This window comes from Amia ocellicauda, chromosome 16 (genome assembly GCF_036373705.1).
Source record: "Amia ocellicauda isolate fAmiCal2 chromosome 16, fAmiCal2.hap1, whole genome shotgun sequence".
NCBI classification, from domain to species: domain Eukaryota; kingdom Metazoa; phylum Chordata; class Actinopteri; order Amiiformes; family Amiidae; genus Amia; species Amia ocellicauda.
In genome coordinates, this window is record NC_089865.1 from 17,509,905 (window position 1) to 17,537,649 (window position 27,745).

Here is a 27,745-nt window from a genome sequence, read left to right on the forward strand (position 1 = left end):
TAGGAAAAAGAGGCTACAATTTGCACAAGCTCACCAAAATTGGACAGTTGAAGACTGGAAAAATGTTGCCTGGTCTGATGAGTCTCGATTTCTGTTGAGACATTCAGATGGTAGAGTCAGAATGAGAACATGGATCCATCATGCCTTGTTACCACTGTGCAGGCTGGTGGTGGTGGTGTAATGGTGTGGGGGATGTTTTCTTGGCACACTTTAGGCCCCTTAGTGCCAATTGGGCATCGTTTAAATGCCACGGCCTACCTGAGCATTGTTTCTGACCATGTCCATCCCTTTATGACCACCATGTACCCATCCTCTGATGGCTACTTCCAGCAGGATAATGCACCATGTCACAAAGGTCGAATAATTTCAAATTGGTTTCTTGAACATGACAATGAGTTCACTGTACTAAACTGGCCCCCACAGTCACCAGATCTCAACCCAATAGAGCATCTTTGGGATGTGGTGGAACTTGTTTGTCCAGCACATCCCACAGATGCTCGATTGGATTGAGATCTGGGGAATTTGGAGGCCAAGTCAACACCTTGAACTCATTGTTGTGTTCCTCAAACCATTCCTGAACCATTTTTGCTTTGTGGCAGGGCGCATTATCCTGCTGAAAGAGGCCAATGCCATCAGGGAATACCGTGTCCATGAAAGGGTGTACATGGTCTGCAACAATGCTTACAGTGAGGGAAAAAAGTATTTGATCCCCTGCTGATTTTGTACGTTTGCCCACTGACAAAGAAATTATCAGTCTATAATTTTAATGGTAGGTGTATTTTAACAGTGAGAGACAGAATAACAACAAAAAAATCCAGAAAAAACAAATTTCAAAAAAGTTATAAATTGATTTGCATGTTAATGAGGGAAATAAGTATTTGATCCCCTATCAATCAGCAAGATTTCTGGCTCCCAGGTGTCTTTTATACAGGTAACGAGCTGAGATTAGGAGCACTCTCTTAAAGGGAGTGCTCCAAATCTCAGCTCGTTACCTGTATAAAAGACACCTGTCCACAGAAGCAATCAATCAATCAGATTCCAAACTCTCCACCATGGCCAAGACCAAAGAGCTGTCCGAGGATGTCAGGGACAAGATTGTAGACCTACACAAGGCTGGAATGGGCTACAAGACCATCGCCAAGCAGCTTGGTGAGAAGATGACAACAGTTGGTGCGATTATTCACAAATGGAAGAATCACAAAATAACTGTCAGTCTCCCTCGGTCTGGGGCTCCATGCAAGATTTCACCTCGTGGAGTTTCAATGATCATGAGAACGGTGAGGAATCAGCCCAGAACTACACGGGAGGATCTTGTTAAAGATCTCAAGGCAGCTGGGACCATAGTCACCAAGAAAACAATTGGTAACACACTACGCCGTGAAGGACTGAAATGCTGCAGTGCCCGCAAGGTCCCCCTGCTCAAGAAAGCACATGTACAGGCCCGTCTGAAGTTTGCCAATGAACATCTGAATGATTCAGAGGAGAACTGGGTGAAAGTGTTGTGGTCAGATGAGACCAAAATCGAGCTCTTTGGCATCAACTCAACTCACCGTGTTTGGAGGAGGAGGAATGCTGCCTATGACCCCAAGAAAACCATCCCCACCGTCAAACATGGAGGTGGAAACATTATGCTTTGGGGGTGTTTTTCTGCTAAGGGGACAGGACATCTGCACCGCATCAAAGGGACGATGGACGGGGCCATGTACCATCAAATCTTGGGTGAGAACCTCCTTCCCTCAGCCAGGGCATTGAAAATGGGTCGTGGATGGGTATTCCAGCATGACAATGACCCAAAACAGACAGCCAAGGCAACAAAGGAGTGGCTCAAGAAGAAGCACATTAAGGTCCTGGAGTGGCCTAGCCAGTCTCCAGACCTTAATCCCATAGACAATCTGTGGAGGGAGCTGAAGGTTCGAGTTGCCAAACATCAGCTTCGAAACCTTAATGACTTGGAGAGGATCTGCAAAGAGGAGTGGGACAAAATCCCTCCTGAGATGTGTGCAAACCTGGTGGCCAACTACAAGAAACATCTGACCTCTGTGATTGCCAACAAGGGTTTTGCCACCAAGTACTAAGTCGAAGGGGTCAAATACTTATTTCCCTTATTAACATGCAAATCAATTTATAATTTTTTTGAAATGCGTTTTTCTGGATTTTTTTGTTGTTATTCTGTCTCTCACTGTTAAAATACACCTACCATTAAAATTATAGACTGATCATTTCTTTGTCACTGGGCAATGTACAAAATCAGCAGGGGATCAAATACTTTTTTCCCTCACTGTATATAACTACATTTACTAGGTGACTGATGATTACTGATGCTAAACAGACTCTTCTTGATTACATCTGAACAGAGTCATCAGATCTCAACAACTTAATACTGTTACTACTACTACTACTACTACTACTACTACATAGAAACACTGTTATTACATAGTTATTACATATACTGTCAGGTTATCATGGCCCCTATATTGATCTACAAAACAATGATTCCCAATATGTTATGGATTAAACAGGTTACCCTTATGTATAATAATTATAATCATAATTTTTAAATCATAATGATTAAAATAGTAATTTCAGTCAAGGGTGTTCAGTAACGTTCTGGTATTTAAACACATTACAGTTTTTGTGTATTTTGATTCCTTTATAAAAGCTACATTGGTGGTGTTTAGGATGAAGCATCTGTAGCATTACCTCCTGAAGGCACACACTGGTGCAGATCCCAGCGCTGCCCTATGCATGGCAGCAGGGTTTATTAGTTGGAGGGGATGGTAGCATCAGGGTCTGCTGGCTTGTTATGTGTCTATTGTAGTTTAAATGACCTTCAAAACTCTTATTACATTGCATCATGTATGTGCTCTGGAATGGAAATCAGAATTCATTTTTTATGATAATTTAATTTGATTGCGAAGCAGCTGAGCTAAAGATGAATGAGTACACCATATTTGAGATATTATGAATTTGTACAACACGTAAAATCTACAGAACAGCTCAAGTTACAGAATCGTATCGTAGCAATTCACAGTGAATTGGCTTTTATATATGAAAAATAAAGCTCATAGACTAGCTGTGAGTAAATATAAGGATTAGGTTGACTCATAATTCATAGTCACCTTATTATTGGTTTCTATCGAGGCACAGACAGGAGTGAGATTCCTGCTTTTGCTTTTTTATTGTATCTTAAATTAGTTTACACCAACATTTTCATTTCATACTATGTGTACAAATATAAGGATCTAAGTTCAGTCCTCAAAGTGGGCTCAAATGCATAGACTGCTGGATCACTCTGGGCCCAAAGTTTCAGTATGGTTTCAACATGAACTAGCATTTACCAGATTTTGACCACCATGCCCTGCAACACAATAAGATGTTGAGAGCTTACTGGTTATGTAACATTAATTACCTTTCTAACCGGAATAAACTTGAGTTACCATTGCAAGGGAATGTAACTTAGGGATATAGAAATTAACATTCATATCACTTAATTTGCTTAATTAAACAAACAAACAAATATAAATTATTAAAATAAAAGTTTCAACTGAAAAGTTTCTTAGTATAATGAGATCCATTAAACAATGCTATGCTGCATATTAAAAATCCACATTAAGTTTTCTTTAAAGATGAACACAAATTATAATTGTCAGCCATGTGAATCTCTCCCCTGGGTTTTACATCACATCGTAAGAACTGAGCAAAGCTTATGTTTAAAAAAACAAAATGACAAATTTACAATGACAAATGTTAAAACCTACATTTTTAATTCTAGTTTAAGTTAATTTTAAATATACTTAAAAAAAAAAAAAGTTTCTGTTTCACATAATGAGAATAGACCTTATTATTTTTCTCTGATCTGTACCTTATTAATGTTTCTGTGCATGTTGTATTTCGGGGCATGTTGTGTATTCTTACTGCAGATTTGGCTTACTGCGGATGTTTGTGGATAGGCAATATTAAAATGTAATGATGAGTCTCTGGATGGGAGGATTAGGAAAGAACAGATGATTAAGGATTGACTCAGATTATATTTCTGTTTTTTTCCCCTGTCCTTAGAGCTATTTTTATAGCGGCCTTCTTTTTTTCCTGCCAGTGTAAATGTATTTGTGCATTTACTTATATGACGTAGTAGGAGGCCAACAAACACAAACAAGCTTTGTTGTCAGTGATGTATTTAGTCCTTTTGAGGAGGTCAGTACACATTTCCCCTACATTTGGCCAGTCCCACAGCTGAGCTACGCACTACGTTCACCTCCTGGTCCAGTTGCAGTTCTATTTAAAATCAGAATCCTCAGGTTCCCAAGTGGATCTACTGTAATTGAAATTATCTCCACTCTGAGTTCACAATGGGTAAGAGATCACTGGTTTGAATCTGGTCTACTTCATTTAATATCTGCAGTCAGGATACCACAAGACAATGCACAGAAGTAGGGATTTAGAGTCTGTTTGGTTTCCTCAGTCTTCTTCCACTTTGCTGCATCTTTAAACCTGTAATAACTCTGCTATGTGCTGTAACAGATGTACTGCTGTGTTGTTGATTTGCGCCGTAAAATCAACGCAGCTGGCCTGGTTTAATATTTCCTCTAGATCAGAAACTGACATTGAAAGATGATTATATACCCTAAGGATTCAGTTCCCAAAGGACTGGAGTGCCCACTGTTAGCATATATCAGACTACCACACAAGCAGTCACAGTATGAAGTTTACAATGTAGTAGTATGCAGCACGTCTTGCCTTTTGGCCTTTTGTCCACTCAGGAAATTGTCTGAATTGTGACTTCCTTTAGAAGCATACTGTGTCTCAATGAGCAACATCGTTTGCCAAACAGGGATGCTCTGAAAGTGGCTGAAAGGGTGTGCTGCCCTTGTCAGACACGCGTGGCATGAGAGGGAAGTCCCTGTCGAGATGAGGTTAAGTAATTCTGAAAGGGCACACGCTGCTGGAGGAGACTTCTGTCCCTCTTGCCTTTCTGCTTTTCCTCATACCTGACCTGGCAGGCACCTAGGAGCTCATGGACCACAGTACAGGCTGGCAGAGTGTGGAGTCAAAGGGACTCTAAAAAAGCTTGCCCTCACAAACAAGTGTATCTGTACTGGGTGACTGCAATGTTGTACTGATATTTAACTGGGAAAAAATAACTGACTGATGCACTTTGATGTTTTCTTTATTACTTTCCTAATTTGCTTCATAAGGAAGGTGGTTATTAATTAATGTGTTATTATTATTTAAAAATCAGGCCTACTAGTCAATATTGATGCATATGGATATGTGTTATATCACAGACTGCATAATGACAAGACACCAATACAGTAAGACATTCAAGACATCATTGCTGTGATTATTCATTAAGGTTTACCCATTGTATTTGAAAAAGTCATTTTTTTATATTTCTGTTAGTCTATTTTTCACTGGATCTGAATAGCTGTAGTCCAGAATAATTTAAGAATATAATTAAATAGGTGGCACAGTTGCATGCAAGTTGATATCCAGTGGATATGAAGTGGTAATTTTATAATTCTTTAAAGTAGATGTTTTTTTACCATTAGAAGATTGTCACTTTCAAATACAGGAGCTCACTTTGCAGGAAGCAATTACATTTGTATTCATATATCAGAGTGTGAATATACTTTAACAAAACTGATTATTTTGGTTTCTCTGAAAGTATATTTCTCATTCTTATCAGAACTGGTCACTTTTAATACACATAGACCATGTGCTTTCAGCTTTACCATCTTTTGCCATATAACAAAATAATTACACAGGACATGTTAATAGCCCTCCCCCATCCCCCCCCCATGTACCCTTGATGTAACCTTGGCATGACCTGACCATCAAATTACTCATACAATCATATTGTATGTATATTATGATGTTTATGTATACCCTGCTTATGTCATGTCTGTCTCACTCCAATCTGTATTGAGCCTGAAGCGTCCACTTAACAATATGTTGCTTTTTCAACTGGCAGGCAGTTTAACAGCTTTCTATATATATATATATATATATATATATATATATATAAATATGGTAACTGCCCCTTTCCAATTCAGCTAAACTCAAACAGAGGACCCTAAGGTAAAACCCTTGGGAAAATCAATAGGCAACCAAACCATTGTAGCTTCCAATTTGTCATCATACTGGGATTTCCTTAACTGCAGAAACCCTACAAGAATAACAAAAAGAACATGGAAACTGCCAGCACCATCTTAGGGCTGCGACTGTGTTAGCTTCCAAGCTCTGGTTCATGCCCAGTCTTCTTGTGTGCTAGTCGAGCTCTTCTGATCTCCTGTGCTTTTTGATCCTTTGCTTTATTTATCCTAAAACGATAACTTATCATGCATTCGTTTGTAAAAAGATTGGGGAGAAAAAAAAAAGGCACATGGCCTTAGGATATAATTTGTCCTGAAATCTTGTATGAGCCACTGTGTCTCTAATAAACACTGTCGCATCTTGTTATCCCTGGCATCTTGATTCAGTGACAGGGCTAGTGATCTGTTTAATACGATAAATCAAAGCCCTTCCCTGTCCCTGCCCCACTGCCAAGTCACTTACATTTCAAACTATAAGAAAAAAGAAGAAAGATGGCCAGGTTTGGTCATTTTTACCATTGGTTAGTGAAGAGAAGGCTGATGCACAAACCCATTTGGCAAGAGAACGGTTGGATTACATATATATAAATATATATCAGCGATGCATGGCTTTGTGGGGGTTTTACTGCAGTAAGTTAATGCTGGAACCTTTTGAATGGCAGCACTGAGCCAGAGAGCAGAGAGATATAGTGAGGAATAATCCTCCTCCTTAGCAATAAAGCAGTACTTATGCATTTCCTGTAAAGTAAAATCCTTAAGTTATCAAATGAAAAGAAATATTAATTGGAACAGTTGAGAGCAAGGAAAGCTGAAAAAATATGGACAGCAAGTTAACAGACTTCTTAGCCATCTTAGTTGTCCCATCTAATTAACAGAAGTGCCGAGCGACATATTTGTAGAACATGATTTTCTTTCAAAAACAACATGTACAGTACTGTGCAAAAGTTTTAGGCAGGTGTGAAAAAATGCTGTAAAGTAAGAATAATTTCAAAAATAGACATGCTAATACATTTTATATATATATATATATATATTTATATAATTGATATATATATATATATATATACACTCACCTAAAGAATTATTAGGAACACCTGTTCAATTTCTCATTAATGCAATTATCTGACCAACCAATCACATGGCAGTTGCTTCAATGCATTTAGGGGTGTGGTCCTGGTCAAGACAATCTCCTGAACTCCAAACTGAATGTCTGAATGGGAAAGAAAGGTGATTTAAGCAATTTTGAGCGTGGCATGGTTGTTGGTGCCAGATGGGCCGGTCTGAGTATTTCACAATCTGCTCAATTACTGGGATTTTCACTCACAACCATTTCTAGGGTTTACAAAGAATGGTGTGAAAAGGGAAAAACATCCAGTATGCGGCAGTCCTGTGGGTGAAAATGCCTTGTTGATGCTAGAGGTCAGAGGAGAATGGGCCGACTGATTCAAGCTGATAGAAGAGCAACTTTGACTGAAATAACCACTCGTTACAACCGAGGTATGCAGCAAAGCATTTGTGAAGCCACAACACGTACAACCTTGAGGCGGATGGGCTACAACAGCAGAAGACCCCACCGGGGACCACTCATCTCCACTACAAATAGGAAAAAGAGGCTACAATTTGCACAAGCTCACCAAAATTGGACAGTTGAAGACTGGAAAAATGTTGCCTGGTCTGATGAGTCTCGATTTCTGTTGAGACATTCAGATGGTAGAGTCAGAATTTGGCGTAAACAGAATGAGAACATGGATCCATCATGCCTTGTTACCACTGTGCAGGCTGGTGGTGGTGGTGTAATGGTGTGGGGGATGTTTTCTTGGCACACTTTAGGCCCCTTAGTGCCAATTGGGCATCGTTTAAATGCCACGGCCTACCTGAGCATTGTTTCTGACCATGTCCATCCCTTTATGACCACCATGTACCCATCCTCTGATGGCTACTTCCAGCAGGATAATGCACCATGTCACAAAGGTCGAATCATTTCAAATTGGTTTCTTGAACATGACAATGAGTTCACTGTACTAAACTGGCCCCCACAGTCACCAGATCTCAACCCAATAGAGCATCTTTGGGATGTGGTGGAACGGGAGCTTCGTGCCCTGGATGTGCATCCCACAAATCTCCATCAACTGCAAGATGCTATCCTATCAATATGGGCCAACATTTCTAAAGAATGCTTTCAGCACCTTGTTGAATCAATGCCACGTAGAATTAAGGCAGTTCTGAAGGCGAAAGGGGGTCAAACACAGTATTAGTATGGTGTTCCTAATAATCCTTTAGGTGAGTGTATATATACACTCACCTAAAGGATTATTAGGAACACCTGTTCAATTTCTCATTAATGCAATTATCTAACCAACCAATCACATGGCAGTTGCTTCAATGCATTTAGGGGTGTGGTCCTGGTCAAGACAATCTCCTGAACTCCAAACTGAATGTCTGAATGGGAAAGAAAGGTGATTTAAGCAATTTTGAGTGTGGCATGGTTGTTGGTGCCAGACGGGCCGGTCTGAGTATTTCACAATCTGCTCAGTTACTGGGATTTTCACGCACAACCATTTCTAGGGTTTACAAAGAATGGTGTGAAAAGGGAAAAACATCCAGTATGCGGCAGTCCTGTGGGCAAAAATGCCTTGTTGATGCTAGAGGTCAGAGGAGAATGGGCCGACTGATTCAAGCTGATAGAAGAGCAACTTTGACTGAAAGAACCACTCGTTACAACCGAGGTATGCAGCAAAGCATTTGTGAAGCCACAACACATACAACCTTGAGGCGGATGGGCTACAACAGCAGAAGACCCCACCGGGTACCACTCATCTCCACTACAAATAGGAAAAAGAGGCTACAATTTGCACAAGCTCACCAAAATTGGACAGTTGAAGACTGGAAAAATGTTGCCTGGTCTGATGAGTCTCGATTTCTGTTGAGACATTCAGATGGTAGAGTCAGAATTTGGCGTAAACAGAATGAGAACATGGATCCATCATGCCTTGTTACCACTGTGCAGGCTGGTGGTGGTGGTGTAATGGTGTGGGGGATGTTTTCTTGGCACACTTTAGGCCCCTTAGTGCCAATTGGGCATCGTTTAAATGCCACGGCCTACCTGAGCATTGCTTCTGACCATGTCCATCCCTTTATGACCACCATGTACCCATCCTCTGATGGCTACTTCCAGCAGGATAATGCACCATGTCACAAAGGTCCAATCATTTCAAATTGGTTTCTTGAACATGACAATGCGTTCACTGTACTAAACTGGCCCCCACAGTCACCAGATCTCAACCCAATAGAGCATCTTTGGGATGTGGTGGAACGGGAGCTTCGTGCCCTGGATGTGCATCCCACAAATCTCCATCAACTGCAAGATGCTATCCTATCAATATGGGCCAACATTTCTAAAGAATGCTTTCAGCACCTTGTTGAATCAATGCCACGTAGAATTAAGGCAGTTCTGAAGGCGAAAGGGGGTCAAACACAGTATTAGTATGGTGTTCCTAATAATCCTTTAGGTGAGTGTATATATATATATATATATATATATCAATTAACTAAATGCAAAGTGAGTGAACAGAAGAAAAATCTACATCAAATCAATATTTGGTGTGACCACCCTTTGCCTTCAAAACAGCATAAATTCTTCTAGGTACACTTGCACACAGTTTTTGAAGGAACTCGGCAGGTAGGTTGGCCCAAACATCTTGGTGAACTAATCACAGTTCTTCTGTGGATTTAGGCAGCCTCAGTTGCTTCTCTCTCTTCATATAATCCCAGACAGACTCGATGATGTTGAGATCAGGGCTCTGTGGGGGTCATACCATCACTTCCAAGACTCCTTGTTCTTCTTTACACTGAAATGACTGTTCTTAATGATTGTCGCTATATGTTTGGGGTCGTTGTCATGCTGCAGAATAAATTTGGGGCCAATTAGATGCCTCCCTGATGGTATTGCATGATGGATAAGTATCTGCCTGTACTTCTCAGCATTGAGAAGACCATTAATTCTGACCAAATCCCCAACTCCATGTGCAGAAATGCTGCCCCAAACTTGCAAGGGACCTCCACCGTGCTTCACTGTTGCCTGCAGACACTCATTCAATCAATCAATCAATCAATTTTTATTTGTATAGCGCCCTTCGCAGGGTAGCCACAGAGCGCTTTACAGACTGGTAAACGTACAACAAGCGTACAGCAAAATACAATAATACATAAATACAATAAATTAAAATAAATATAGACCTATAAACATTTTACATGATCTAGAATAAAGTAAGTGAATATTTTAGTAAATAAACCATTTAGGCACAGAGGAGAGAAAAACTAAAATCTCCTATGGATGGCATGTAGGAGAAAGTGAATCTCTGGGTACATATTTGTGTACTGCTCTCCAGTCTTTCGGCGAACAAACTGCCTTCTGCTACAGCCAAATATTTCACATTTTGACTCATCAGTCCAGAGCACCTGCTGCCATTTTTCTGCACCCCAGTTCCTGTGTTTTCGTGCATAGTTGAGTCGCTTGGCCTTGTTGCCACGTCGGAGGTATGGGTTTTTGGCCGCAAGTCTTCCATGAAGGCCACTTCTGATCAGACTTCTCCAGACAGTAGATGGGTGTACCAGGGTCCCACTGTTTTCTGCCAATTCTGAGCTGGCACTGCTGGACATCTTCCAATTGCGAAGGGAAGTAAGCATGATGTGTCTTTCATCTGCTGCAGTACGTTTCCTTGGCCGACCACTGCGTCTACGGTCCTCAACGTTGTCCGTTTCTTTGTGCTTCTTCAAAAGAGCTGGGACAGCACATCTGGAAACCCCCGTCTACCTTGTGTCTTGTTGCTGTGCTCAGTCTTGCCATGGTGTATGACTTTTGACAGTAAACTGTCTTCAGCAACCTCACCTTGTTAGCTGAGTTTAGCTGTTCCTCACCCAATTTTATTCCTCCTACACAGCTGTTTCTGTTTCAGTTTGATGAAACAATGATTGTGTTTCAACCTACATATTGAATTGATGATCATTAGCACCTGTTTGGTATAACTGTTTAATCATACACCTGACTATATGCCTATAAAATCCCTGATTTTGTGCAAGTGTACCTAGAAGAATTGATGCTGTTTTGCAGGCAAAGGGGGGTCACACCAATTTTGATTTGATGTAGATCAAATGTAGATTTTCCTCTGTTTACTCACTTTGAACAGTACTGTATATGAGGTGTAAAAAAAAGTGGGCCACACACTTGATCACAAGCACAATCCAAATGAATAGCTACTTATTAGGCTGAGCAAGGCTCTAGAAATACGAGTATGGTGATGCACCCCATACAGGATCACTGCTGGTGAAGGGATTGAATTGGGATTATCGTACCAGAGCAGCCTGCTTCAATGTAGTATATCTACCACTCAATCTACCATAGTTAGATACACAAGTTTTTGAAGACTCATTGCTTTATGGTCTAGGGATCTTGCCATGAGGTGGATTGAGTTATATAGACTAGGAATGTTTGTTATTTCCAATGGACTTAGATGGCCTGACACCTACTAGTGAAGTCTATATCGAAATTGTCTACCTTTGTTTGGAAGCTCAAAGGTTTTATTTATTTGATTGAAATTAAAGATAGTGGGGTGTTTTTTTTGGTTTGTTTGTTATTAAAATCATCAAAAGGAGCAGGGCCAGAAGGTGATTCCTTCAGTGATGTGGAAGTTTAAGACAACTGGAGCATCTTAATTTTATTCATGAAAGTTGGAGGCAGGTTTGTTGTCCTCATTACTTCAAACCTAACCAGTCTGGAAGGTTAATCAAGTTAAAGCTTTGCTCTCCTGATCCTGTAGGCCCTGTTTTGTAGCAGTAATGTAGGAGGTCTCCTAAATCTGAGATCCAAGCTATTAAAGAGGGGGAAATGAAAAGTGATGATTTTGAGATCACTGTAACTTCAGGCAATAGATCACATGGAATATGTTTTTTTCTTTTTTTCTTTTTGTTAAATATCCTCAGTTTACTCTGACATTCAATCATACGTCAGTGGAACACATTTTTCTGATAAAGACTACTAATGCCTGGTATGTACAATTCTCCTGAACCACCATGCATTGGGGCATGAGATCTTCCAGTCTTAGTTGATACCTGGTGGGAATTGAGGTGTCTACGTTACTTATAATTGGACCAAAGAAAGAGCATACCAATCTCTCCTTTATAGATAAGTCTCTACCATACCAAACAACTCAGGCCAGTGGTTCTTCCTGCTTTCATTAACCACACCCACATAAGTAGTTTCTAGTAATACTGGGAGTGTGTGATATGAACAGTATATCAGTTGAAAAACATTAAAATAAAATGGTGAAAAAGATTTCCTACTTGCAGATCAATAGAAAAAGAAGCTTTTATCTTAAAAACATTCTGAATTATACACTCAATCAATCAGTGGAAGCATTTCTTTTAGAGGGTAATTTCCCAGAAATGCCAAACCAGAGACACAACTATTGTGAATTACAGACTTTTTAATAGATAATAATTATAAACGCAAATTTTGTATTACTGAAGATTATGGTTTTAAGTTTGCCAAAACACTCTTGTGTTTTAATCTTACCAAATGTGGCAAAATACACAAAGAGCCCAATCCAAACAAATATAAAAACTAAGCTCTTCCAATATTAATTAAGTAGCAGATTTAATTAGTGTCTCAGTTACCTTTGCAGGTTAAATACATATTAATTAGTAAGCATTACAGATTCAATATTATGATTAACTTCTATTTGATCTCATTTCAAGGAGTCATATTTAAACACTTTGTATCTTAGAGGATAACTCAAGTATGTTGAATGAATAAAAAATAAAAACTGTGGTGTAACATAACATTTCTTGTAAAATTCTCTCAAACCAGGAAGTATAAGTAGGTTTCTGGTCATATACACACTGAAGTGTTCTAGATTAGGCTTAATTTATCATTGTCTCTCAAAGCATACAATCATTATAAAATGGGCACCATCTTTTTGGTAATTTCTGAAATGTCAATTAAGAAATCTTCAAAAAAATGGTGGAAAGTAAGGTATGGTGTAAGTCAGAGGAACTCTTTGTTAGACTGCAGAATGTTGTGTAGTAGTCTTATTCAACGATATTCGACAGTAATGTGCTACAGATCTCTCTCTCTCTCTCTCTCTCTCTCTCTCTCTCTCTCTCTCTCTCTCTCTCTCTATATATATATATATATATATATATATATATATATATATATATATATATATATATATATATATACTGTACTCAGTTCCCAACAGTTCCCAAATTTTCTTGTTACTTAGTTATAGCTAAATCTGGAATGAAATGCATGATAGAGCTTGATTAGGTAACTGTCTTTCCACCAATAAGTTGTCAAACGATGGTTTTAAAAATTAAATTAAATTAAAACAAACACTTAATATCTGTGAAACGGAAGTGCATTAGAGAGTTATTGGTGTGATGCCTTGGAATAGTAAATTAAAAAACAAAATAATTTCATCACCAGTGACCTTTTGATAAGGCATCATTTTGGATTTGTGAATGATATGATACGAGAGTACATACTAACATAGAAGGGCTCTTCACTTATAACTGAGACTGACAGGGAAAGCATAGGAAATGAGGGAGGAGTTTCTGATTGATCTAAGATGTCACCCACCTTCTTCGACCAAGTGAAATGTGGTTCTGAGGAAAAATAAAAAAAATAAGAAATTGCAGACTGAGAATGGAGATACTGTTCTGCTAGAGATGAAAATCTATGCGTCAGCACCAGATTCCTTCAATAGGTGATTCTGCTGGAGGTTTTGGTCTATATGTTATGAGAGGGGGAGGAAAGACTATGACATGGAGCTCATCAGAACAGAACAGAAGCAGACATTTAAGGATGTTTTTGAATCAAGGAAATATAGCAGCTTACAGAAAATGGAACATGTGCTGGCACACCCAAGTAGACTAGACCTACACACTAATTTAAGTACACGTGGGGGTTATTTGCCTCTTCAAGCAATTCATTTAATGAATCATGAACGTTGAAAGAAAGGAGCTACAATAATTCCATAAAAACATGAACATCAGTTGGGTTGCCCTAGTGCCCTTCCTCCACATTATAAACCCAAGTCTTGGATAACAGGCATGGCAGATTCAATGTCTGTGTTCATTATTTAAATATAGATCACATCAAATGATCCATAACTTAAACAGTCATATTGGCATTTCCCCGTGTCTGGTGTAGATCGTATGTCTGATCGTTTAAAGTATCAACAAAATATATTGTTTTTACGATGTTAGGGGAAAGAAATTGAGAAGAATTGGGTGGTGAAGTGAATAAAAAATTATCAAAGACTCAACATTTGATGGTGGATTGCAGTTACTTTAAAATATGTATTTATTTATTTTAATGTAGGTTGGGTGCAGTTGGATGTGCTTCCAGAAATGAAGCTATTGTATTGTTAAAATTGTTATATTAAGAGCAATAGGCAAAAATTAATGCTGTTTAGCAAAGTTTCTCAGTGCATTCTGTGTAAAATGCAAGCTGTTTCTGTATGAAATGCAAGACGAAGGAGGAAAAAAAAAAGACCATTTTGGGAATGCCGCTCAACCAAGCATAAAGCGTGATTAATTCAATAGCTACCATAGATGAAGCAGCCAGGAGCTGTATAGCGAAAGGCTTGACCCACTTTTGAAATCAGATGGAGGCACTGGCATGAGAAATACTGCTCTTTAAAACTCCTAGGAAGTTTGTAGTTAAATTAAAATTAATGGATATGTAAACATTTAAGTTTCTGGAATTTAAAAGCATTAATCATTTAGATTAATTATGTAGTGGTTAAAAAAAGACTAATGAAAACAAAATATATTTTTTTAAAGAAGCTTTATCAATCAAAGCAACCACTGTCTATTAAGAAACTATCAGACTCACAAAGTTTACACTGTTTATCCTCATCTAGGACACCAGACGAGGATATTTTGATGTGTTTTCAGAAGTAAAATATTGTAGATCAATAGGTTAGTGTAATGAACAACTGGCAGGCTGTCTGTGTAAGAGGCTCCCAATATCTAAACTGTAGAAAACTGGTGTCAATTATTTAGCTTGCAATTATTTGTAAGTGTATTTGTAACAATCAACACACAATAATAAAAAATGAACTGAGCTGGATATTCTGCAGCTAAGAGAAAAGCAGTAGACTGGTTCATTACAATTATGGCTCTTTCAGTGATGGAGTGTAGAAGGAATTTATATTCCGTTAGCAATACTTCAGATGCCCTTGTGTACGGTAGTTTTCAAAGTAGCAAAGCGACTGAAGAAACTCCTTCAGATATAAGACTACTGCAAATTAACATATTGTTTATTTCACTAGTAGCTTTATTTTGGTATCTGGGACTTTTGTATGTTTGTATTTCTTGATTTCGTTGTCTGAGCAGTTTAATGTTGCCTTTATGTATTGCGTTTGCCATCAAGGACATATGTCTTCCTCCTTAAGATGTTGAAAATCATGCACAATTACCGAAGCTTTTCATTCCATTCATTGTTGCATTCTTTCTATTTTATAAATGAATACTGTGTTCCAATTTTATTTGAAGAACCCCCCCTCTCTCCTGTTAGAAGAAAATCAGACCCAATTGACTGTAAAGAGTACTGAGCTGGCACTTTCACATTATTCTAGACTACGTTACATCATTCAGAAGTTCAATGCTCCTCACTGCACCATGAAACAATCAGCAAGAGCATGTGCTGTTCTGGTTTCTCTGCTTATCTGAAAATGATGCCACCTCGATGCGTTGCACTCTGCTTGTGTGTTTATTTCTGACCACTGGTTTGGGCAAGCACGCGCCACTGGATGGTGTTAACCTAGGAGATTAGTGGTTTTATACAATCTGTGCTCCTTAGGGAGATTGGGGGACAGCTGGCTGCAGATTTCATCCCTAGCCCTCTGTCTCTTTTGCCCTGGCAGCTCTAGGTTAGGGCTAAGCCCCATGTTACAATCTCTGACGCTGAGAATCCTGAGCCCCTCACGGATCATTTTATATCACTGCCGCCCTTGCCAGATTCCTTGTCACACGCTGGTCCACAGCTCTGTGTTCAGCTCTGCAACACTGTGTACGATGAAGTTGAATACAAAATCAAAAACAACTGCATACTGAATCTAAAAATGTTGCACGTATCTATATGTGCAAGTTACTTTTGGAGGGATAATGCAGGTTATGAGAAGAGAGCAGAGCTGAAGGTTTACCTCTAGTTTAATCACTTGTGTATTCTCCTTTTATTCCTGGTTCCTTCCAAAGCATTTTTATATACATATATATTGTTGCTGTCATTTGAAATTCACTTCCCTGGTGGCCCTGGGGGCTTGGGGAATTATTTTATTTTATATTTACTTTTGTAAATAAATTAAAATGTGTTTGTAGTGAATGACTCAACGTTCTGAGTCCTTTAACAACATATTATTTGGAAAGTTCCGAATTTTCAGGTGCCTACATTTAATTGAGAAATGGTCATTCAAAAAAATGTTTTTGGGGAAGATGAAATAAGAAAAATCTTACAGAGTCTATTAATAGCATACCCTGGAGAAAATAATTTAATACATTATGTTGTCTCCATAGCATTGGTTCTCAACCCTGGTCCTGGAGGACCCCCTACCTTGCTGGTTTTTGTTCAAACTGAACTCAATTACTTAATTGAACTCTTAATTGAAGAAATTATTTGCTTACGTTTTACTTTTTAAATTGTGTTACTTATAAATAGCTTATACTTAATTGTATACTTAACTTAAAACCCCTACTGTTTAAAATAATGTAAAGGTTCAATTAAGTAACTGAGAGCTCAGTTGGAAAAAAAACAGCAGGGTAGGACCAGGATTGAGAACCACTACTCTATAGCTCTATTTAGATTCATACTGTTTCCAGATTTATCATAGTGAGGCAACTGGGAGAATTTATTAGTGCAAGATGGTTAAGTTAGGAGTGAAAGTCTAATAATCATGTATGCCTGGGTGTTACAGTGCAGCCCCTCTCAGTAATATCTGATTCATGCAGTATGTTGTCATTCCTCACATTTAGTCTGTGGTAAAAAAGGGTGGGGCCATTGCAGGTCAGGGCCTCAGTTGTTTACTTTCTAGTGAAAGCCATCTTTGGGTTTAGCCCAAGAGGTTGCACAGAAGTAACCCATGTGTGTGCATTTGTATTTATTCTTATACAGTACCCTGTCACAAATCAATGAACACTCCAAAGATGACATTTTAGCAGATGCCGTTTCTATGTGTCGGCACACACTCGGGTCTGCTTGAACATGAGTTAATATGCTCCTTTCCAAATGAGAAGCCGCTTTTGATCAGTTTGGAGGGCTGTAATGAGAACAGGAGACCAAGAAGTGGTTGTAGAGATGGTGAGCTGCAGATACCCTGTCTCATCCAATGTCTCAGTATCTAAAAACAGTTGTAAGACTCTCAGACATTGGATGTATTTTCCAGATCTTCAAAGATAGTTCTACTCTGATGACAAGAGTTCGAGCTCCTCACTGCTTCTCTGGCTAGCTTTGTTACTCGACTCCACACAGACAGACAGCACAGTGCTGGAACCAGATATCCCACCATTTATTCACCCACAGTTCAATCAACACGGCAGGGCGGCCAAATTACCTGTTTTATTGCCACAAAGTACAACTGAGACAATCCCCATTAAAGATGAATTACTGTTGACAGATTTAGGTATATGTGGTTAACCTTAGTAAATATACTTAGTATATTTTCATATTTTCACATTCATACACCTGATATACATAATGCAACATTTTCCTGAAATGTTTTGACTAACATACCCTTTTATTGTACTGTCTTTTCTTTTTTGGCATTCTACACCTTTATTCCCTGTGTATTCACAGCTCAGAAATACGAATTACAAATGACATGAGTGATTAACAGTTTTATACAGTCCATGCTTTCACTGAGATGAGATTTAAGGAACTGTATAGTGTTAATCACTCTCTCTTGTTTTTCTGTGTATTGCCATTTTATTTGCATCGCCTGTAGAACTTAGCTGAAATGTGATCCAAGACATATTTTGCTGTGAGACCTTTTGGCTTTTTCAGCTTGCACTTGCGTGGGCTAAGTTGCATATTTAAGGTAACAAAGCAATAATAACTTTGAAGTGGAAGCTGTGATGCTTTTCAAATAGAGGTCTATTCCCTCAGCAGTCTCACAGTAATGGAAGAGTATATTAACTAGGTACATTATTTTGGCTGTATGCCAGAGGGAGAACATTATCCTTAAATACCTAAAAATGTAATTATAGTTCTTAACACACACCCCCCTCCATTCAGTAGGAGTACTGCTTGCTCCTGCTGTCTTTCCAATTAATAAACTGCAGACATTACTTCAACACTAATGTGAAATGACATACTTCTATATTTATAGTATTCAAACTTTCAATTCACTTACACAAAGACTTATTCTTCCAGACAAATTAGCAAGTTATACATTTGATAAACATAATACATATTTTAGGGTTATTTGTCAACAATTGGAATATATTGTGGCATAATGTTATTTTTTTATGACCCTTCAGGAAATTATAAGACTATATAACAGATTTAGTTGTCAGTTATTTTAGGGAAGCTCGTATCATATGAATAGAGCCCCACCTAGTGATTAAAGTAAGCATTAAATGATGCTCATGTTATATTTTTCAATATGCTTATAAAATTGTGTATTTACTTCAGATAGAACTGGTTTTGTTTAAGAAACAAGACTCATCATATGCTAGAGAAGCATTTACATAAGCAGAGACGTTTACAGATTGTAGAGGGAACAGAAACCCCAAAACATTATAAACATGCATTTAAGCCTGTGTTGCTACAACCCCCACCCCCCACCTCACCCTCCTCCTGCATGCTTAAGCTACAACCGTTGCCAACCAGACCCTCCCTCAGTGAATCCTGTGAAGAAAAAAATAAATCAAATAAAATGTAATGGGTTTGTTTCAACTGAGGTGACTGGTTGGGCCTGTGCCGGGCTCAGTGGAACTGGAGTGGACTTTGCTCATTTCCCCTCTAGGTGACTGGTTGGCTGCTGTTCCATCACACTCTTCCTGCCCCCAGGGGACTCCTGTCACGTGACTACACTCCTTTTACCTCACCACCCAACATGGAATCCAAAGTCTCAGAAGGCGGACTGAATGTTACCCTCACCATCCGTTTGTTGATGCACGGCAAAGTAAGGCATTCTGGGGGAAATAATTAGGGGAATGTAAGACAGGGCTGTAATGGAGGTTTGGTTCACTTCTGTCCTATGCTCCTCAACACCCTGTGACTAACCACCATTCATTTTGTGTGAGGGCAGTGTGGTGTGTGTGCTCTGAGCCCTCCAACTATAATATAGCCCTGTTTTTTAAGCTTATATTCGCAAGTACAGACTAGACATCAACAAACTATCTACCTATCCTGTCTGTTTGTCTGTCAAAAGGCCTACTTGCAACTTGTGGCTTAGCTACTTAATTTCTAATGATTTGAATGTATTGTCTTAAAAACAACACACACACAAGAACAACAACATTGTAAATAGAAAATATAGTGATTTAAAAAATATTGAATATCAGACAATGCTGTTTTACAGGCAAAACTTAATTCCTGAAAACTAACAATGATTCCTTCCCATTTTAAAAGAACTGTCACATCACTTTCAATAAATAAATTAACTATGCAGAGTATGCATGGTGAAGGGTAACATATCACTGTGAATGTTATATTGTACCTCTGATTTATCTAAATATGTTTTTAAAATTAAGGAAATTAAATAAATTTAAGGATAGTGTTGACTTGCAATTGTACTCAACGTTTCTTTTGTTTATATTGCAGGAAGTCGGAAGCATTATTGGCAAGGTATGTAGCATGTTTTTAAGCAACTTGACGGGTGACAACTTTAAAACTCATTCAAATTATATTTACCCAAGTTTTTGTTATCATTCTCACTTGAGAAGAGAGCTACAGATAATTGTTTTTTTCGCCATTTTTAACTGCATGCAATTCTTAAAGTCCTTTCTGTTGCTTTCTTTATTTTAGAAAGGTGAAACAGTAAAGAAAATGCGTGAGGAGGTAAGTATTTGGTTGCACTTCAGATTTGATTTAGTGTGTTTGATCAGTCACTTAAATCTTCGTGAATAGCATACAAAAAAAGATCTGCTGCTTCCAACTCCTTTGTTTGATTTTTGATTTTTCTTTAGAGTGGAGCACGCATTAACATTTCTGAGGGAAACTGTCCAGAGAGAATCGTCACTATCACAGGTCCTACAGATGCAATATTCAAGGCTTTTGCAATGATCGCATACAAGTTTGAAGAGGTAATTTTCTTTCTATAAAATATATATTTATAAGACTGCACCCAACTCAAAACTTTGACCAAATTTATATTTCCAGCAATTGATAGCAGCTTTTACTGTGATCCTAAATACATTAATTAATTAAGCCAATGATATGCTTTCTGGCCACAAGTTAAATATTTTCTTTTAAACCCTGCAGAGCAACAGTTCTATAATAATACTGGTTTGCAGACCCTTGAATGAAACCAGTTTGATTTGTTTCAGGATATAATCAACTCTATGAGTAACAGCCCTGCCACCAGTAAGCCTCCAGTGACCCTGCGGTTGGTGGTGCCAGCCAGCCAGTGTGGTTCACTGATCGGAAAAGGAGGATCCAAGATCAAAGAGATCAGAGAGGTAACCATGGCTTTTCCAGACGATAAGAAGGTCAAGTGCTCCTTTAAGTTTTGGTTAATTAAAATTGTATCTGAGAATAATAAAGGTAGGCTGTCGAAATGTTTCCTGAAATACTTGTTTTTGAAAGAAGATATCTTAAATATTTGTTATTCATCCATGTATTCACTAAGCCTTGCATCTGACACTGTGATTTAGATCACATTTCCATAAATAACGTTACCTAGGATTTTTTTTTTTTTTTGCTGCACCTTATCAGAAACATTTGCTGAATGAGAGGTAATCCTGTGACTAAAATGGGGTTTTAAATATACATCTTTATAAATACACAATTACTAGATATTGAACAATTCATCAGCACTGAAGGATCGCTAAATTCAAAGTCTGAGTCTGATCTCATACATATATTTTGTATAACTCCACTCATCTTCAGTAAACAAATTGAGCTCCTGACATTTGTCTGTAAATGGGTGATTGACTCCCCACAGTGTTTGATTACATTAAATTACATTTCATTAGATGACGATTCTGGCATTTGTAATCAGGCAACAAAAATGCCAAAGCCCCTAGTCCTCTCCAGATGGCCAGTTCAATTTGCCAATGTCCAATCAGAATGCAGCTGACATATCTTTTGACTCCCCAGCTTGAGGTCAGGGAGCACTAGAGAAGCAGTTTGGCTGAAAGGCTGAAGGGAAGCAATGGAGCATCTCTTTTTCATGTATCAGATTACAGTTTACAACATACAACTGAAAGGACACTGCTAACATATTTTACATTTTAAAATGCCACCTCCCCTCAACTGCTTTTAATTGTTATGTTTTGTAAAGATCTTCCAAGGTCAGTTAAAAGTGTTCAGCAAAATAAAAGGTCATTCCAACTGAAAATTCAGTGACCATTCACTTCTTACTTAAAGGCACGTGATGCCAAAATTGCTAAATAAATCCAACAACTGGAACAGACACCCCACTGAAGCATTTTACTGATGGTTTGCTGTGTTTCTCTCTTAGTCAACAGGAGCTCAGGTTCAGGTGGCAGGAGACATGTTGCCCAATTCGACGGAGCGTGCAGTCACAATCTCTGGAACCCCCGATGCCATCATTCAATGTGTTAAACAGATATGTGTGGTCATGCTGGAGGTAGAGTATGGTGGAAATCTCACAGTATACAATTGTAATGGTAGAATACACTGAGGAAACACACACACAACTGTAGCACATAAACCTACATTTGTGTACTCATGAAGGTCCGGCGTAAATCCTTTTTTTAAGAATACAGTACTTCTTATGGAAGCTTTCACACTGGCTGTATTGCGTAAAACCAAAAACGTTTTGTTGGGCGTAATTTTTTTTTATCTAACCAATCACATTCCAGCTTGTAGCCACATCAGCATGACAACAAGCATCAACAACCTAGCTGCTGCACCTGATGGATTTCTAACTACAGTGGTGTCAATTTAGACTGAACCTTTACAAGAAAATATAATGAGTTAAATCAGTGCCGACATAAATTTCTCTGTTGGTAAACATTTGTTTTAAATCACAATTACGCTAATTTCACTTGTTCTCTCAATGCATATATGTTCACGCAGAGCAAATAAGAAATAAGAAAAATGGTGTTATTATTATATCATCATCAGTATTAACTAACATCAGTTGATATAGTTAATAATGATGACAATAATAATCATACTGATTTCGAAATGAAGAGGAAGAGAAATGCAAGTCTATTGTTAAGTTATTTAACAACCAGTTTGCCAATGTGAATGAGTGTGGTCTGAAAGCAACTTGGCGGCGTAAAGAAAAAGTCTTGATACGGAGGTTTTGACGTGACCACATCCAATGTGAAACCACCTTAAAAAATTACAGAAAGCACAGTGAACTGAATTATGCATTTGCAATGCAGGGATTAACATAAATCCTCCATTGGTGTTTCCTCATGTGCAGCAGCATTCTGCTCCCTGGCTCGATAACACAATCCATCCCTCAGTATGTGTTCTGTTCAGCTGCTATGGTTGATGTGTTCATTTGGAAAAGGGCTGATTTGATAATTCAGTCTAAGCTTCAGCTTGAATTGTGTTCTGTATTGGAGACCAATCACTCTAACTCGGTTTTTACACAGCACACAAGTTCAGTGTGGATGTCTTTATTGGCACTGCGTATGCTTATAATAGGTTGTACTACCAGAAAAGAAGTGTGCTTTCTCTTTGTATAATTTGACACAAAAAGTGTTACTGTACTGTGTTTTACAGTAATAGTCCTATTGTAGATGAGGACAAATGAAAAATATCTTTAAATGCAATTCCTTGCTCACTTTTTGTTTTTGCTCCAGTCTATTTATGTTCATTTTTATGATACGGGGGAAAAACAACCACAAAAAAAACAACATCAAATGCACATCATGTTTTTAAAAAATACAAGGAGCTTTCACCTAACAAGAAACAAGTCACAGGTAAGGATAAATGATAAACCGTGGAAGAGTTTCAGAATATGAAATGCTGTTGCTTTTTTGCTTTGAAGACACAGGGACAAAGCCACACACTACACTGAATGCAGAACACCTCCTTTGCCCGGGCTATGATTTGTTCCGTCAAGTTTTATTCTTGCTTGCTTCTGTTCTGTCTCTTGTTGAAGGATCCTGTTCTAACGCTGTCTCTGCCTCTCCCTGTTCCCCTCTCCTAGTCCCCACCGAAAGGTGCCACCATTCCCTACCGCCCAAAGCCCGCCTCCACCCCAGTCATTTTTTCAGGTGGCCAGGTAAGAGCCGACCCGCTGGCGGCGTCCGCAGCAAACCTCAGCCTTTTACTGCAGCACCAGCCACTGCCTGTTAGTTCACTCAGGTTTTCTCACCTTCTCACTTGCATGTTCACCGCTCAAGAGACAAGGGAAAAGCTTGAATGGGGCAGGGGCCTGATGTTGGAGGGCAGCTTGCAGAGAAGGCTTCCAGAAAAGCCTGTGGGATACATGGGGGGAAGAATTATATGTTCTTGTTGTCCAAGCATTCTCTAAAACTCATCAAACAGAGTTCCATACAAAGCTCCACAGTAAGTGGGATATATATACAGTACTGTGCAAAAGTTCTAGGCAGGTGTGAAAAAATTCTGTAAAGTAAGAATGATTTCAAAAATAGACATGTTAATACATTACATTTATCAATTAACTAAATGCAAAGTAAGTGAACAGAAGAAAAATCTACATCAAATCAATATTTGGTGTGACCACCCTTTGCCTTCAAAACAGCATCAATTCTTCTAGGTACACTTGCACACAGTTTTTGAAGGAACTCGGCAGGTAGGTTGGCCCAAACATCTTGGAGAACTAACCACAATTCTTCTGTGGATTTAGGCTGCCTCAGTTGCTTCTCTCTCTTCATGTAATTCCAGACAGACTCGATGATGTTGAGATCAGGGCTCTGTGGGGGCTTCCAGGACTGCTTATTTTTCTTTACACTGAAATGACTGTTCTTAATGACTTTCGCTGCATGTTTTGGGTCGTTGTCATGCTGCAGAATAAATTTGGGGCCAATTAGATGCCTCCCTGATGGTATTGCATGATGGATAAGTATCTGTCTGTACTTCTCAGCATTGAGAAGACCATTAATTCTGACCAAATCCCCAACTCCATTTTGCAGAAATGCAGCCCCAAACTTGCAAGGAACCTCCACCATGCTTCACTGTTGCCTGCAGACACTCATTCAATCAATCAATTTTTATTTGTATAGCGCCCTTCGCAGGGTAGCCACAGAGCGCTATCAAGTCTTCCATGAAGGCCACTTCTGACCAGACTTCTCCAGACAGTATATGGGTGTACCAGGGCACTGCTGGACATCTTCCGATTGCGAAGGGAAGTAAGCATGATGTGTCTTTCATCTGCTGCAGTAAGTTTCCTTGGCCGACCACAGCGTCTACGGTCCTCAACGTATATAATCTATCAGCATGTCTATTTTTGAAAGCATTCTCACTTTACAGCATTTTTTCACACCTGCCTAAAACTTTTGCACAGTACTGTATATATATTTAGAGATTGAGTCATAGACTATAATCCCACTAATCATGCAGCTCTCTATTATCTTAAGTGCAATGAAAAGGGCCCACTTTCCATAATTTCCTAGACTGGATATCTGAGGATGCAGCTTATGTCGAAAGTTGCGGTCAGCATCCATAGAAAAAGAACAAGAGTCATTCCTCTGCTGTTGGACAAATTACATCACAAGTAGGGCTGTGCCGGTGACAGATTTTTGGTATCGATATACCGTTGAATTCACCGCAGTGATCAGTATTACCGTGGGTGGACGGGGCGGGGCTTTGTTCCGCTATTCTGAAAAAGTAGGAGGGCTATTCTGTTTTATTGTTTAATCAAACAGTAGAACTAGTTACTACACAAATACAAAATAAAGGTAATATTAATACATATTAATACATACATAACACAAACAGAATAAAATAAAGATTTAAAAGAACGATGTGCCAATTACATTGCAAATTGTTTTCTTAAGTGTTATGACTTAAAATCACGACTTTAAAAGGAGCATTTAAAGTAGACTTTTTAGATTCAAATCATATTTTAAAGAACTATATGTAAATTAATCCATTTAAATGTCATTGTTGTTGTTTTTAAGTGTTAGAAACATGTGCTTTCAGTTGTGTGTGGCGGTTCCTTGCCAAAAATACCAACATGATTGTCTGGCTTTAACGCTGATCGCATCAGAGTTGCAGTGTTTCACTTTTCATTTTAAAAACAATATATAAATGGAGCCTAAGGTACCTCCCTGCTAACACAAAATGTTGCCACAACGTTGTAGCATAGCATAGTTTGTTTGAAATGCTTGATGTGCGCGTGACTTCAGTGCAATGTACGCAGACACACACTTCTAGCATAACAATACTAAATACAATGATAAAATAATAGATTACTATAGTAGGAAAAAATGCCCTCATATATTTTCTGGTGTTATAGGCACTTGCTCATGCAGTGGCCACAGCGAGATTCGAACCCGCATCTCCCACAGTGCATTGACATTACCACATCAACAAACAGAGAGGCTTCAGAATCACTACATTTATCAAAAATTGGTATCGGTATTGACGATACAATATTTTTCATCATGGTGAGGCGGTATACCGTTTACCAGCACAGCCCTAATCACAAGGAAGTTGGAGGGCTGGCAGCTTTAGAAGATGCATGTCTGTTGCTTTGGTCTTTCTCAAACTGATATGATGATTTTAGCTATACAGTGTTTGACAATCGTCAATTGCAAAATCATGCCGTTTAAAAGGAAAGATAATAGTTGGTGTCCAAATTGAATGAGATGGAAAAGAGCTGTGGAAGCCCTTCTGTGCAAGCTTTCTTCATTGTCTCCTCTTCCCTATTGACAAACATACCATATCCCTTTCATGTTACAGATATTTTAATTAAGAACCTCAGCATACGTTTATTTCACTTGCAAAGGATAGCGATTCTAAATCTGTATAGAAAAATAATAAAACTCGGCCTAAATGTCAAGTTTATATACAATTTAATGTTTTTAAATTTTGTTCCTACTTCAACTAAATATTACTTGTTATACTAGCATTCCAGTGCACTATATAGTCTAAAAGTAGCATGGAATGGATTTTTCGCTTTTTCTTAATGAGTGAATGACTTATTACCTCATGTATCTACCCTTAATTGTTCAATCACAGTTATGGGAAATCAATCCCTAATTCATAGCTTTCTTTATAACCTTTCTTCAGCAGGATCATAGTTTAAATTTCCAGCCTTTTCAGCTACTGCAATGCAATTTACTTGAACTTAGTTTATCAAATTTAAGAGCTGCATGTTGCCTATCTCAGCTTTACCACTCTGACTCTTAATTAAATAGTACCTCCACTCAGTCTCTGATGGATGAATGACTTGATAATGACTAAAAAGGAGGTGTTTACTGGTGTTTTGGACTCATTCATATCCCTTACCCAGTAGAGGGCATATTTATTCCTGTCTTTTCTGAACATACAAACTATAATATATTTTAACTGAGGAAAACTGCTGTATCTGAGTTGGCGATATATTTGCTTTCTCAAGCAAATAATACAAAAGTTCAAAATTCAAATGTAATTTGGAGAATTTGCTTATTTGCATATTTACCTCATCTTCAAGTTAACTTTGAAGAAGTCTGAGTACTATTTTACATATAATGCAAATGTGAAAACAAAACTATTTGTTTCTCAGTTCCTCTGAAGAAAACACTAAGCAACTGTTCAGTTCTAGGACTGTGCATCCATGTAATATTATGAGACTAGTCTGTTATCTAAGCTATGTAAAACAGTCTGTAATGTTGCCGACCACAAATGGAGCAATTTAAATAAAATCCGTTCTTCAGTGCACACTTATCCTTAGGCTTCATTCATTCAAAATCTTTAAAAATATATTACATTATTAACCAGAAATAGATAATTTAAATGCAATTCTAGATTGTAAATCACTATATGCCATTTATTAAACATATAAGGAAGAATAGTACTTAAAATGAGTTTTTATATTTACTGAAATTAGTGTAAGATGCCTTGCTCATCATAAAAAAGGGATATTGTATCAGTCAGCAAGTTTTTCAAAGTCATTCCAGTTCATTATTAACAGCAAATGAAACAGTATATTGATCAATTCGCATAGGTGATAAGCATTTCACATACTGGCAATGTATAAAACAGAAAAACATCCATTTTGCCAAACAAGATGTCTGTTACTTATTTTAATTTTTGTGGCTGAACATTCCAGCTCTGACTTTTGATAAGAAACACAAAAAATATGTATGTTATATATTAGATTCTGCGTCAATATTCAATTCTGCATCAATATTCAGGCAGTGTCAGCAGTATTCTCCCTCTGAAGCTTCTTGCAAGATGGACTCGCATATGCGCACACATTTCAGGGGACCATGATACCCTAATACCTACTGCCCCTCTGTGCTAGTTTAGTTCAGTTTAGTCCGAGCAGTGAGTT

At 38.3% G+C, this 27,745-nt stretch overlaps 1 protein-coding gene across 11 annotated transcripts in view; it reads left to right on the forward strand.

Moving 5' to 3' along the window:
- Positions 1 to 27,745, forward strand: part of LOC136711465 (poly(rC)-binding protein 3) — a 62,169-nt gene that overhangs the window by 21,696 nt on the left and 12,728 nt on the right. For 7 of the 11 annotated variants that reach the window (XM_066687757.1, XM_066687758.1, XM_066687753.1 and 4 more), the window contains 7 exons: positions 19,118 to 19,276; positions 19,918 to 19,941; positions 20,122 to 20,154; positions 20,283 to 20,399; positions 20,643 to 20,774; positions 21,779 to 21,907; positions 23,450 to 23,593. In XM_066687757.1, coding sequence (XP_066543854.1) covers positions 19,208 to 19,276; positions 19,918 to 19,941; positions 20,122 to 20,154; positions 20,283 to 20,399; positions 20,643 to 20,774; positions 21,779 to 21,907; positions 23,450 to 23,593 — 648 coding nt within the window. In that variant the 5' untranslated portion in view covers positions 19,118 to 19,207. The remainder of the gene's footprint in view (positions 1 to 19,117; positions 19,277 to 19,917; positions 19,942 to 20,121; positions 20,155 to 20,282; positions 20,400 to 20,642; positions 20,775 to 21,778; positions 21,908 to 23,449; positions 23,594 to 27,745) is intronic. The other 4 variants (XM_066687761.1, XM_066687762.1, XM_066687759.1 and 1 more) reach the window with 1 other exon arrangement.